The sequence below is a fragment of the Aricia agestis genome, chromosome 11 (genome assembly GCF_905147365.1).
Source record: "Aricia agestis chromosome 11, ilAriAges1.1, whole genome shotgun sequence".
In the NCBI taxonomy this organism is placed as follows: Eukaryota; Metazoa; Arthropoda; class Insecta; order Lepidoptera; family Lycaenidae; genus Aricia; species Aricia agestis.
In genome coordinates, this window is record NC_056416.1 from 5203101 (window position 1) to 5216589 (window position 13489).

General features: G+C 36.9%; 1 protein-coding gene across 1 annotated transcript; it reads right to left on the reverse strand.

The window, feature by feature from the left end:
- Positions 1-2132: 2132 nt before the first annotated feature.
- Positions 2133-8975, reverse strand: LOC121731511 (glyoxalase domain-containing protein 4). Its single transcript, XM_042120952.1, has 5 exons — positions 8621-8975; positions 8341-8390; positions 7435-7700; positions 5236-5391; positions 2133-2915 (listed from the first exon to the last, which is right to left on the reverse strand). The coding sequence occupies exons 1-5, from the start codon at positions 8708-8710 to the stop codon at positions 2623-2625; spliced, it is 855 nt and encodes a 284-aa protein (XP_041976886.1). The 5' UTR covers positions 8711-8975; the 3' UTR covers positions 2133-2622.
- Positions 8976-13489: the final 4514 nt, after the last annotated feature.

Sequence of the window (13489 nt, forward strand, 5' to 3'; positions counted from 1 at the left end):
TTGGCAGGAAGGTTTAATTGCCTGTATACCTACAAGGTGTAACAAAACTAAGGGCCTTTCCATACGACGTTTTTGTTGCGCACTGACGACGCGCGTTTCTGATGCGCTCGTCTTCTGCCCGTTTTCATCGCATTTTGGCAGATATAAAGTTAAAAACGTGTCGGCCTCCTTCCGTTTGCTGAGCGTTCAACTTGCGTTTGTATCGATACAAACGAGCGTAAAATAACGTCGTGTGGAAGTGCCCTAGGCAAGAAGCTTATAATAGGTGTGTATAGACTATACAGACTTAGCTGTGAAAGTGCAGCGCCGATAGAGTAACTTTTAAAGTTTTGTTTGGGAAAATTCACGACGCTCGGCGCGGCGCGGGCGGCGGGCCCATACAAATCACAAAGAATTGCTCTTTCAACGCTACTACTTTTACAGTGAACTCTATATACACGCCCTAAAGTATTATCACTTAGTTACATCCTGTAGACAGGGCTCGGAACCGGTATTTTTTAATCAGGTTAAAACCAGGTTAAAACCAGGTTTTTTGATAAGTGATCGCTCGGAATGAAATCGAGATGCGAGCGGTTTTGCTTCTGAAATTAACCTGGTTAATTCCTCGCGCAAAGTAACTAGTGCAGTGATATCTTCTATCCCTTTCTAGTGCACTATCACCATCTAATAGCCAATAGGCCATTTGTTTGGTGAGGGTCGTGGTGTGTGTGAGTGGGCGGCGCGAACATAATCGCGAACGGTTCTAACCGGTATTTTGAGCAGGAGCAGTTTCATTTTGGTCTTTTAACAAAACCAGGAATAATTTCGGTCCGTTCAGAGCGGAATCGAAATGAAAACGCGTTTTGGAAATGTATGGCGTTTCTAACGAACAGGATCGCGAAGTTTAACCAGGTTTCCTAGCCCTGCCTGTAGATTCCTGTACATAACCGTAACTTTATTACGTATTTCTTAAAGTAAAGATTATAATATTATAAAATAGCAAAGTCTATTATATTGAAATAGGTATTTATTTACTTTTATAATACTTATTTGTATGAATTATATTAAAGACTTCCACCAAAATTAACAGAAACTATGTTTATAAACTTAAATTAAGTTATAAAAAATTAATAATATTCATATTTTAACACAAATTTAAATAATATATCGTGTACTACAAAACGCTTTAAGCACTTTGACAGTGAATATAATATAATGTAGTTTTGTACTAACATAAGCGGATATATTATATCTAATACATATTTGAGCCTGTGCCTTTTATTAATTTATTTTGGAATGATTTATAATATTTTGTTTGTACTTTTAGAGAAGTTGATTCCTAGGCATATAGTGGACCAAATAATTTGGTCGGGTCCATAAAGTTAATATACCTAGCGGAATAGAGAAACAAAGGCCTGAGCAAGAGAGATGTCACTATCAGTAACACTGCGTGGTAAAAAGAGATGTGTGATACATGAAATCAGCACTCTTTTTTTGACGTCCAGTCGGCACGTGCCGCACGTTGACAATTTAATCTCATAGAATTCATGTTCAATCATGCTTGTGTAAGTGTATACGTACACATATTTTTCACACAGATGATAACCAATTTTGGTTTCGTTTGACAGCTCTACTCTATTCCGCTATACTAACTTTATGGTCGGGTCACGTCAAATCCACGTCAGACCGATCACAGCTACCACAATAGACATAACTACCAGTAGTTCGACTGCAAAGAAGCGGACAGGTTTCAATATTTGTCAAATTCGTTGGGTTTCACTTGGATTATGAACGGAATGTGCCTCGTGCTGGCTGATATAATTTATTTTTAAATATTTAAACAATGAGTTTCTTACGTTAGTAACATAGAATATCATTGTATTTAAAATAAAGATTTCAAAATTGGATTCTGACAATTTTAATCGCATGTGCCAAAACACAAACAACAATACAACCAAAGAGGAACACGTCCATCGAATATGTCATATTTTTAAATTCGTAGGTAAAAAGTTAACAACCCTAGCGACGATTTTCGTCATAATACGTCAAATTTAAAAATTTCAACATCAGTTCTAAGTCGGCATACTCTATCATTCTGTCTACTCTGCAGCTACATTGAATTGTCATAAGCCGACCACATGACGTAGGCCTAGGAATCAATTTCCTCGATGGTACTTAGGCTGTATAATGTATATGCTTCCGCCCAACCGCGCGGTTCACAAGTAAATGCATGTAAATGACAGCGCTATTTAAATAAATCGTTACATACATTAAATTTTGCTAGCGGTATGTGATCTCGGGGTGCAGCGGCCAAGCCGCGGCTTCGGGAGGACGCATATAAATACAGCCTTAGGTCCGCTATACCAATGTTACCCTTATTCATGAATCATGCTTATGCACCAACATTTCCAGACTTACTACCATTGCCGAAGACCATTAGCAACATTGTTTTACCATTACGAATTTAAAAAAAACATGCGGATTATAGACAATACATTCAAAATACATTAAATGTTTTTACATGCATCATATTATACGATGGACATAGTGTATTGTGGTAAAAACAGTATAACCGCATTTTTAATAGCTTTCGGGGAGTTTTATAACTTTATGCGCTCGCAAGCTTAAAAACAAATATCACAATTACGCCCTGGACTTGTCGCTCTTAATAAACTTGTCCAAGTCGGCGTCACTCCTGGGATCCACCTGGGACAGCTGGCGGAAGCTCTCGTCGTCGACGAAGCAGATCTCGTGGTCGTCGGGGTCGGCCAGGATGATCACGCGGACGGTGGCCTTGCCTGGGGTGTCGAGGGAAATCAGTGGAGTGAGAATCTTGCCCTTGGCCTCTTGGATCTTCTGGTCTATGAGTGGCTGCTGGTCGAAGGGACAGGAGAAGGCTATACGGCCGTAGGCCTTCGCTCGGTTCACTGGTTCGCCTGCAATTTTATTGGATTTAATATTAATAGAATATATTTGGTCACATATTCACAATACATTTAATAATTCCAACAAAGTTACTTTATGTCTCCTACATTTTTTTTATATTTCAACCCACTCGGGGCAATTAGTGCAGTTTTGATATTATGGTTTCAATGTAGACTCGGTAAAACTACAAAATTATATTTTCAGAAAATTTCATAACAAGGCTTAAGGCCTAGCGCGCATCACGACTTTATGCAGCGCGATTATTTTATCGCAGATATACAACGTATGAATTAGTATGACAGTGCGCGCACATGCGAGTTAATAATCGCAGCGATTTTAAAATTGTGATTTGCCGGCCGGCACTTCATTTGTGTTTCGTCTGTCTACAGATTAAAACATATTATCATCTGTCCAACAATAAACATCGCAGTGGTTTATTTTTACTCTTTGCTAAACATGTCGGCGCCTGTATCTCCAATGGAGTGTCCGTCTCCAAAGTCCAAACGATATGAAGATAGACGTGGAAGATTTGATAATCGCAGTACAAGAAAGACCACCATTGTATAATTTAAACTGACAGCCTTTCTTCAGCTGGGATCGCATTTCGCCATCTAGTATTTAATATGAGGTCCAACAATTCTCAGTAATCTGTCAAACGTTTGAATTTTTTGGGATACATCCGAAGTTCATGGTATTTCTGATAAAAGAAACCTTTGATAATGAGGGATTTTCACTATTTCATTTATATTTTTTAATTTTAACAATCTTAACTAGATGGCGTAAGGGTAGACACTTCTAGATTTTCTATTGGTTCCTCATCGATCTGAAATTATCTGCAGGTTGGCATCACTGACTACATATGGGTTGTGTTTCCAAAAAATGTCAGTGTACTGTCAAGTGTGACATAAATCAAAATATCTTAAACCTAAGCGATCATTGGCCTAAGCGATTAGACCAGTACACTGGAAGCCGCATGTAAGAAGGCTTCGTCGCCATGCCCATCGTCGATGTTTACTGGAATGTTTTCACGCTAAACAGCAGCACCAGCAAAGACAGGAAACCAAAAAATTTTGTTTGACGTTTGACAACGTTTCATAAGTGGCGAAGGGAAGGGAATTCTAAAATTCGCCTTTCACTCCTCGCCATTTTTATTACATAATAATAATTATACTACAAAAATATACTAATAATAATATTTATTGAAAACCAAAATATATTTCCTTATTATATTAGCCAAACTGCATAGTAGTTTGTCGGCGGGCTACGCGCTCATAAATACTAAGAAACTAATAAATATAATACTTATTATACTTACTTAAACAACAAAATATAATCTTTTTGTATGTGTTATATCTTAAAATTATGACTTATAAGTTTACACAATGGTAAATTACTAATGCCACGTATGTGGCGTGGAGTGAAAGGCGAATTTTAGAATTCCTAGAATTTTACAAAAAGGAAGAGCTTATTGGAACCCAAAATATCGCTATAATAAATTTTATATTTTTCATTCAACATTGCTATCATAATATGAACACGTCCTTCATGTTCATGTGCGAATGTCAAAATGAATCACCCCACGAATGTGTGAACGGTATTTCGCGACAAAGTTCGCGACAGCATTCGTATACGAATGTTTCGTCGAATCAACGTCGAATGACGAGGCGAATGGCGAACGCGAATGTATAAAATATGTAGTATTAGCGTTAAGAAGAGTGCAGTGTCTCGAATTTAATTTGTATTGTGATTTGTTAATTGTGACTCGTACAGCTGAGACTGTTGTCTGACAGATTATTTGCTGTCGAAGGAAACTTCGTTTTCCAAACTTAGTTTTGAATGACCGTATGTGCCGTCACGCATACAACTTAACTCAGAAGGCATTTTTCAAAGGCATCATTATCAAACTTGAAACTCGAACATTGTTGAACATCAGTGCTGAGCGTTTTAGTAAGTAGATTTTTTACTCCGGCTTCCCTTCCGAAAATATTCACCCTTCGCCACTGATGAAACGTTGTCAAACGTCAAACAAAATTTTTTGGTTTCCTGTCTTTGCTGGTGCTGCTGTTTAGCGTGAAAACGGGCATGGCGACGAAGCTTTCTTACATGCGGCGATTTGTAAAACAAAATATTATAGTTAAGAAACTAAAAAAAACTCGCTTTTTTTTTTATCTGATTTTTTCAAATTTTTTACGAATTATTGCATTTTCATTGGCTCGAATGCAAAGCTTCGAAATAAGTAATTAGACTTCTGGAGATAGGTAAAAATCGTGCTCAAAGATTCCGTTACATATGTACATATAGCCCAAGCTAATAAAAGCTTGTTATTCTTACCGATTTCTATAAGTTCAAGTTTGGATTGGTCCTCGCTGAAGCCAAGTAACACAGATTTGTCAGTCTTTTCGAAGATCTTCAACGAGAGAAGACCGTTCCAGTAGGCGATCGACTTCGCCAAGTTGGAGCTAGCGAGAGCCACCTTGATCACGGGATCTGTAATCGAAAATAATACAGTTTTTATTAAAAATTCAAAAAGCTTGTTGCATTTATTTAATTACCATAGTTGTCAACGTTGCGCCAAAATTATCTCGTGAGAACCGTACATTTTCGGGATAAGAAGTATCCCTTTTCCTTTCCCGGGACTTAAAGTATGCCAAGTTAGTTCAGTAGTTCATGCGTAAAGACATAACAGCCATACACTATATATCTAATATTTTTTATGGAAGTATGGATTCATAAAATGTATACCCGAGGAAATTGATTCTTAGGCAGTTGACAGAGCTACGTCTTTTGGTCGGCTTGTGTCAATTCAATGTTAGCTGTGATCGGTCGGATGGGTTTGACTTAACGCGAGCAAATTACTTCTGTTTATCTGCCTATGAATCAACTTCTATTACATACTTTACTGTTGCTATTTGAATTGTTAATTCATAGCATGTTTAAGAAATATAGCTATTTAGAAAGAACTATTTAGAACGCCTCCCTGGTCCAGTGATTTAGAACGTGGCTCTTGATTCGGAGGTTGTGGGTTCGATTCCCGCGTTGGAAACATGTTATTTCCAAGTTTTGTTATGACAATGCAGGCTGATCACCTGATTGTCTGACAAGTAAGATGATCCATGCGTCGGATGGGCATGTAAAAAGTCGGTCCTGCGCCTGATCTCTCGCCAGTCGTGTCGGTCTTCCGTCCCACTGGGTTATGAGAGTAAAAGGAATAGAGAGTGCTCTTGTGTACTGCGCACACACTTGGGCACTATAAAATTACTCCTGCGTAGCTGGCCTGGTTTTAATAAAACCAGGTTCCCGTCACCGAAACCGGTGTGGGAGTTATTATTATATTATTTAGAAAGCACCTATCGTTTATTCTGTTTCATAGTACAAAAAATATCTTTTGATAATAATTATATCACAACAATACGTGATTTACGTAGAGTAGACATTTTCTATAATTGTTGATGGTTATCTTGACTGTTATCACATCATTAAGTATTAGTACCAATGTAATTAAGATTGTAATCAATTTATCATTTGCACAAATACAATGATACAGAGGCCCATAAGCCCAGTGACTTGAGTCTTTTTAGGGTCTTTCTTTGCTCCTAAGTAAAGATTAAGGATATCTACAGACTACGAGTTATATCCATGACCCAGGAACATTGAAAACTTTTTGTTTCGTCGGCGGGATTCGAACCCGCGACCCTCGGTTTGAGCTGCCACACACTCTTAACCATTGAGCCACAGAGGTCGTCCTTTACTTTGTAGGATACTTTTTCTGAGTAATGTGTGATATTGTTTGTCTTGTTGGAAGTAAATATTTTATCATCCTTTCAGTACATTTCCAATCATAAGTGGCGATAAATATTGAAGATGTGAGTGCAAAGATGATTTTATCATGAAATAATCAATATCAGTAGGCAGAAAATTATGCTAATTTGATTGTTAAAAATAAATCGGAAAGTTGGTCGTTGACATGCTTCTCATGTAATCATTTTAATGTGATTTGGTTGGATGAGTTTCTGGTTTAGAGTCATGAACTCTGACTAATGATAATAAAAATGATTCATTTTTAAACAAAGAATTGGTTTACTTAAAATGTTTAAGCCATTTATTTTTATACGTATTGTTTAATTTTTATAACGATAAGGTTGGGAAACCTTTGTCTAGAGCTTATCACAGTAAACAAGTTCAGGGTCATTTTATGCTTGAAATTTATTCCCTTTGTTTAACCGCTGCACTCAGAGACATTTAGTTGTTGTGTCGTTAAAGCAATTAGTTGCTCACAAAATAGTATTATTATTCGCCAATAGATGTCAGGAAGAGTCATATTTTTCAGTTTATTGATTATCGATAAAACACGAATAAAAAGACATTTTATAAAAATAAATCTTAGCTAGATCAATTTATCGCCCCCGAAACCCCCTATATACTAAATTTAATGAAAATTGTTGGAGCCGATTCCGAGATTCCAATTATAAATAAATATATATATACAAGAATTGCTCGTTTAAAGATATAAGATTATATAAAAAAAAGTACCTTTGTCGGTAGGCTGTGGTTTGTCGATAATATAGAACTTGTAGCCTCCAGGAGCTTCAATATATTTCAAGCCGTTCTGTTCTTTAATCGGCCAGTTAGCTGCCGCTGCCCTCTTCAAGCTCTCACTTGATTGGATTGTTAGGCCTTGGAAGTCGTTTCCCATTTCGTAGTGTGTGATACCGTAGTTGTAGGTGAGTTCCACCACAAAATGTGTGTCTTCCGGACCGTAACCAATCATGGTTTTGCTCCATCTGTTTGCGTAAGGTCTGCAAAATAAAAAGTGAGCATTAGTAAGTGAGTCTTTTATGAAATCTAATAATCCATACTAATATTATAAATGCGAAAGTGTGTCTATCTGTCTGTCTGTTACCTCTTTACGCTCAAACCGCAGAACCGATTTTGCTGAAATTTTGTATGGAAATACTTTGAGTCCCGGGAAAGGACATAGGATACTTTTTATCTCGGAAAAATGTATGGTTACCGCGCGATAAACGAATTTTGGCGCAATTTGTGGGCATCATCTAGTTAAATTATAGTTTAATAAATGAGACTGCAACAAATAAATATTAAATTTGTAAAATAAAGAAATACAGTAGCAAAACGTAATTTATAGGGTGAATTTGAAGAATGCCTCAATTTAATTTAAAGCATTACCACATTCTAGTCCAGTCCATTACTACTATTAAGCATCCGTTAAATTGATAAGTCCATTAATTTTGGGTTTGGCTTTATGGCTTGTTTAATATTGTATGAGTGGAATTTTTTTGATAGAATATAATATTCTAAGTAGTATATTTTCATAGAAAAAAAGATGGCCTCATAATAAGGATTACAAGGACACAGTCTGTAATTCAGTGACAAAAAAACTGGCTACTATGATACTATACTTTAACATTGAAAACTTACCCGTTGCATGCCGCTTCACAGCCCTCGCTAAACTCCTCATGACGGAGTACCTGCAAACGATACTCTAATTAAAACAAAACCTGTTCTAACGTTCGGACAGCAATTAGTTCTAGATCGTAACCACTCTGTCATGCGACCTTGACAGGTCTGAGTACTGAGGGGACTGAATATTAAAATTACCCAGATAGTTCGTCACAAAAAGACAAAATAACATAATAAATAGGAATCATAATACTTAGCCCTTATTGTTAAACGAAAGAAAGACGAAAATAAAACTTACTTTCATTCCGAGAATTTCCCGGTAGAATTTCGCTGTGAGCGTCCTGTCGGCGACTTTGAATACAAAATGTAATGCACGTCCAGAAATCATGTTGAATTATTTTGTAAAATTATTACTATTCTAAAATTTTCAACAGTTTTTTTGCAAAAAAAAAACCAATATATAATATTTTGCAATTTATTTCACCGTACCACGTACAAACACCCCGACAGCCAATTGTGAACTGTCATTTGTCAATGTCAACAGTGAAATGTCAAATGGCATCATCAGCTGTCAAAATATTTTTTTTTAATATAAAACTAGTGGTTAAGTCTTTATTTCGAGATTCCTGATTTTAAATGTTATTCAAATATTTTTACTCTCAATTTATTGTTTCCACTCAATTACAATAAGCACTGGAGCAAAAATATAGCGATTACACTACTAACACACTTTTTCAAGTTCAATTGAGTGTTTGAGACTACCTCAGTCCAAGAAGTCAAAAAGATATTGCCTAATATTAGCATTTATTTCATATATCTTTGTTTTAAAAAACTGATCTAAAGATACGTATTGATAAGACATTTGAATAGTTAGAATTATTAAATTCAAGTAGTGTATGACGACATTCCCTTGTTTTATTGAGAAACTGATTAGATAACAAAAAGGTAAAATAACAGTACAGTCAGCATCTTCTTGGCATCTTCCTAGAAAATTTCGCCAATATGAAGCATCTTTTTATTGTAAGACACAAAAATTCTAAATCTGAAGTATGACACTAAAGTTTGATTCGTTGGCGGTTGCGCTTTTCTTATCGACTAACGGCCGATGCCAATATTCAATCCATAGACTTATTTATATACTATAGACTAATTTAATTACAGTATATTATAAGTTTATGTTTAATTATAAGTTTATGGTTAATAGATATTATAATATTATTATGTGGGTACTTATAACCCAAAAAAAATAGCCAGACAAAAATATCGTTGGGAAGGTTAGTCTATGGTTGAAATCGGCCGAATCGGCCGACCGAAAACAATTATTATTGTTGAATCTACAGTTTTTTGCCTGCACACGGCACAGGAAGTACAGAGCAACTGTTTGAAAAAAAAATTAATGTCACCTACATTTTTCCCCACCCCACTACACCCACACCCACCGGCCACCAGTCACCACCCAAGGCCTGCCAGCACGCATAATATTATCAGAAAAGGTCGTTCAGGCCCAGGGAAGTAGCTAACGGAGTTATAATACAGCTGAAGCCACATGTGACATGACCGATTTGGTCGTCAGCACTCAGCTCTCCGTCGATTATCTACAGCCGTGCTAAGTAACTATAGGTATGTGCCTGTTTCTGAGTTTTCAATCCTTTTTAACCGACTACAAAAAAAGGATGTTATCAATTCGGCGCGTATGTATGTAATATTCCCAGAACTGCCCAGTTTATGTTAGTCTATAGGTAATATTATCAGCGTCTGAGCAAATGTGCCAAATTTCAAAAGTGTATGTATGTATGTATATTTTTATGTTTGTGTTCGCATATCTCTGGAACTACAAGTCCTATTTAAGTAGGTAATTAATTCTTTTTTTTTGTTGTATTAGGTATTGTTCAACTTAGGGAATAGTACAAGTTTTATCGAAATAGGTGCAATAGTTTTTGAGATACGGAATTTTAATTCTCAATTACGTACAAATTTGAAGTCGGTTTTATCTTTTTAAAATACTATTATTCGAATACAGCTACGATTTACGAATTGAGTGAAATAGAATGTCTACCACTCAGTAGATACTATGTTCCGTGATAATGTTCGCCGATCTTTCTGCCAACACTCTATACTTACAGGCATAGTGCAGTGCAGACAGTACTAAAACCTTATACACACGCATACCTACTTACCAAGCTGATAAAGTACCTTCTGACTAAGATATGGGTGGTTTCTCTGAAAAAAATAAAACGGACTTTGCTGGCTGTACTTTCCGATGCCGCGAAGCACGCTTCAAGAGTATGCTGAACACGCAGACATCTCGTTGCCATCTTCTGTTATCCGTATCAGACGTGACTGATCAGATTGCAGTCTAAACAGTACCTAGTTCATGGCAAACCACGTGATAATATCAACGACTGATAACGTGATCAAATGTATTCTAATGTATCATGATTTCCTTAGAATCATGACTAGTTATGCTAGGAGGAAAATTGTAACTTCTCTTCCTTGATCGACTGTAGAGTGTAGAGGCGTGTAACAAAACTAGGTGATAATAGATAATATTTTAGGGTAGGTATGAGCCCCCTGTATAGACTTCACTGTGAAAGTAAAGCAGCGTTGAAAGAGTAACTTTTTTACTTTTGTATGGGCAAACTTCTGACGATTTGTATACAGCGTGTAAAAAAATAAGTGATGATACTTTAGGGTGTATACGTGTTCCTTGTAGAGAGTTCACTGTGAAAGTAGCAGTGCTGAAAGACAAAAATTTTTTTCACTTTTGTATGGGCAAGGGCCCGGAGTCACGAGTTTCCCCATACAAAAGTAAAAAAAAAATTTTGGTCTTTCAGCGCTGCTACTTTCACAGTGAACTCTCTACGAGAAACACGTACACACCCTAAAGTATTACTACTTATTTTTGTTACACTCTGTATATGCAAGCGGCATATACAAATCACAAAAAAATATTATCTTTCAGCGCTGCAACTTTTGTATGTACCATCGAGGAAGTTGATTCCTATGCAATTGACCAACGTTATTTGGTCGAATATGTCAATTCAATGTTAATTGTGATCTGTCAGCTGGGTTTGACGTAACGCAACCAAACTACTTAGGTCCCCGATTTGCATAGGGATCAACTTCTCTGATAGTACATTGAACTTGACGTACATACACACCTTAAAGTCGTATTATCACTTTGTATTGTTACACCTTTCGATCACTAATATACGATCGAAGGTTACACCCTGTATATACCATGACGTATAAACTAAGCACCTTATTAAGAGGGCTACTGACCTAAAAAATCAAACATCGTCCTTCTCTCTTCACACTCACGCCCGTCTTTCATAAGCCGTGAAAAAGGACGACGCGGAATCATCGTCAAGTTAGTTTTACTTGAATAAAAGACGAACTATAATGATTATGAAAAAAGTATTTTGAGCAAATTTAGGTTTTATCAATGCCTTTTTAGATATTAAAAAATATTAAAGAAAAGACAGCAAACTTCGTAGATCCATGCAAAAATGTGCCTAAAACAAGTTTTTTGTAAAAAAGAAACTATCGAGCATTTTTTCAGTAATCGTGTTTTTGTCTTGAGCATTTAATATTCATGAAATGAAGTTATTTGTGTAAAAAAAAAAACAGTTTTCTAGATCTTACAGACTTTGTGATCTAGGTTCAATTACATATGTAGTCAAGTTAAATTAATAAATAAAGTTAGGGTCAGGTGCATTCTTAATAAAGGTATACTGCATAATACTCGTATTTAGGCAGTGTGCTTCGCTTTCTTGTTTGTTAAGTGGCCTTTCCAATGTATCAGACAAAGACAGGTAGATCTTGTTTCGTTGTAATCTATGTATTTTATTAGCAAGGAGTTAGCAGTTTTATGGTGCTCCCACACCGCCGTTTTTTTAACGGCCCCTAATATGGGACCTCTCTCCCCCTTCAATAAGAAGGGATCCACACCGCCATTAGAAATTTTTTGTAAACATTTTATAAAATAAAAAACATTTACTAACAAACGTTTTCAATTGTTACATTTTCTTAGGAACTGTTACATGTTATAAGTAATAATAATAATAATAGCTCCCACACCGGTTTCGGTGATGGTGGCCGGTTTCATTGAAACCAGGCCAGCTAGGCAGGAGTATTTTTTATAGTGACCAAGTGTGTGCGCAGTACACAAGAGCACTCTCTATTCCTTTACTCTCATAACCCAGTGGGACGGACGACCGACACGACTGGCGAGAGATCAGGCGCAGGACCGACTTTTTACATGCCCATCCGACGCATGGATCATCTTACTTGTCAGACAATCAGGTGATCAGCCTGCACTGTCCTAACCAAACTTGGAAATAACATGTTTCCAACGCGGGAATCGAACCCACGACCTCCGAGTCAAGAGCCGCGCTCTATACCACTAGACCACGGAGGCGTTATGTTATAAGTACTCCTACACTAAAAGAAAATGTTTACTAATGTTTGCTAACATTTTAAAACATTTAAATTGTTATTGGCTCACCGCATACCCCGTCGTCCTTTATAAAAGGTTTACAAACAAAAGGTAACACAATATGTTTTATTTTGTTATAATTTGTTTTGCTATAATTTGTTAACTTACGTTTACCAGGCCCGGATCTACGTTTTAAAAAGGGGGGAGCAGAATCCCAATTTGCCGCCCTCCAAGCAAAAATAGGTAATAATTTTCATGGTCACATAGGTTTTAACCGCAGAACGAGTTCTACAGAACTTTGTTGAATTGAAGTGGCGGTGGTGAGAAGTCACGCCGAGGTCCTTGGCGACAAGGGCGCCTCCAAGTCTTTTAACAACAGATAGAATTCTGCGAATCAACGTTGACGGGGTAGCGCGGTGCCACCGGTGGCGCACGCGGCGGTGAAGACCGCCCCCCCAAGTGCACCCTCTCGCCCCCCCCTGGATCCGGGCCTGACGTTTACTAAACATTTTCTAACATGAAAACATTTTTTAACATTTGTGATTACTTAAATGTTTGCTAACAAATGTTTACTAACGTTACTAAACATTTTCTAACTGCGGTGTGGGAGCAACAACTTCTCATTGTCATGTAAATTAATAGAGAGGAATGCTAGAGGGAGGAAGTCTGGGGAGTCTGGGTAAATGTCACCTAAAATAATTTTCATAATAAAAATCTATTACTCAATCA